General features: G+C 47.9%; 1 protein-coding gene across 1 annotated transcript; it reads left to right on the top strand.

Annotated features, from left to right (window-relative positions):
* Positions 1–290: 290 nt before the first annotated feature.
* Positions 291–713, top strand: LOC136454893 (uncharacterized). Its single transcript, XM_066455139.1, has one exon. It carries the CDS (start codon positions 291–293, stop codon positions 711–713), a length of 423 nt encoding a protein of 140 aa, XP_066311236.1.
* The last annotated feature ends 808 nt before the right edge of the window (positions 714–1521 follow it).

Genomic DNA, 1521 nt, shown 5'->3' with positions numbered 1-1521 from the left:
GAGTCAGCCATCCCCTCTTTCCTTAGCTAGTCAGACTCCCTGATCACTTTTGATCAGAGAGACCATCCTTCCCATGTCGCTCGATCAGGACACTACCCTCTCGTCATTGACCCCATCATCCACAAGAAGCGCCTCACTAAGGTGCTGATGGATGGAGGCAGTAGCCTCAACATTTAGTATGTTGACACCCTTGATGCCATGCGCATCCCCGGTCGGAGCTCCATCCCGTGAGCTCTCCTTTTGATGGCATGATCCTGGGTACACATGCATACCCACTCGGGTAGATCGACATGCCCGTCATGTTTGGCAATAATGCTAACTTCCGCTCGAAGGTCCTAACCTTCGAGGTAGTGGACTTTTCGGGGTCCTACCACCCCATCTTGGGGTGGACATGCTACGCCAAGTTCATGGTGATCCCCAACTACACCTACCTCAAGCTAAAGACGCTGGGGCCGAACAACGTCATCACCGTAGGTAGCACATTCTCGCACGCCTACACATGTGACCACAAGCATTATGAGCTCGCCACTATTGTCATCAACTCCACCGAGCTCCCAGAGCTTAGGAATTTAGTGACTCCAGCAGTCCCCGCCTGCAACAGGCTAACCTGCTCGAGTACCTTCCATCTGACCGAGAAAACTAACGCGGTGGAGATTGACCCCACCGACCTGACCAAGATGGTTCAAATCAAGACCAAGCTCCCAGCCAAATAGGAAAGCGAGCTCGCTGACTTCCTATGCGCAAATCGTGATGTCTTCACATGGAAGCCTTCTGACATGCTGGGCATATCGAGGGAGGTCACCGAGCACGCACTACGCGTTATCCTGGGCTCAAAGCCCACCAAGCAATGCCTGCACCACTCTGACGATGAGAGGCATAGGGCCATAGGCGAGGAGATCACCAAACTTCTAGCAACCAGATTCATCAAAGAGATATACCACTCTGACTGGCTAGTTAATCCTATTCTCGTGAAAAAGAAGAATGGGAAATGGAGAATGTGTGTTGACTATACTAGTCTCAACAAGGCGTGCCCAAAGGACCACTTCCCTTTACCATGCATAGATCAGATAGTCGACTCCACCTCAGGGTGTGAAATCCTCTCCTTCCTGGATGCCTACATAGGCTACCACCAGATCGTGATGAAAGAGTCCAACCAAGTCATGACTTCATTCATCACCACGTATGGTTCATACTATTATATAACCATGCCTTTCGGTCTAAAGAACGCTGGTACCACCGATCAATGGTGTAACACCTCGAGTGTTAGCCTTGCATAACTTGACTTGCATAACATGAGCATGAGCATCAAGCATTCATAAACAAGCATTTTCAATTGAAACAATGGATTGAAACATCTGCAACATTTGCTTGTTATCGCATGTTTCTTTGAACATATGCAACTTTTCTCATTATTTCATGTCTCCATGTGTATATGCATATGATCATGAGTGTATACATGTAGATGGTTGATTTGAGTCACAAAAATATATTGGCAATACTTAGGTTAGCGAATGGAACATA

The sequence above is a fragment of the Miscanthus floridulus genome, chromosome 5, assembly GCF_019320115.1.
Source record: "Miscanthus floridulus cultivar M001 chromosome 5, ASM1932011v1, whole genome shotgun sequence".
Lineage (NCBI taxonomy): Eukaryota > Viridiplantae > Streptophyta > Magnoliopsida > Poales > Poaceae > Miscanthus > Miscanthus floridulus.
The sequence above is the reverse complement of the archived record's forward strand: the minus strand, read 5'-3'. Positions and strand labels throughout refer to the sequence as shown.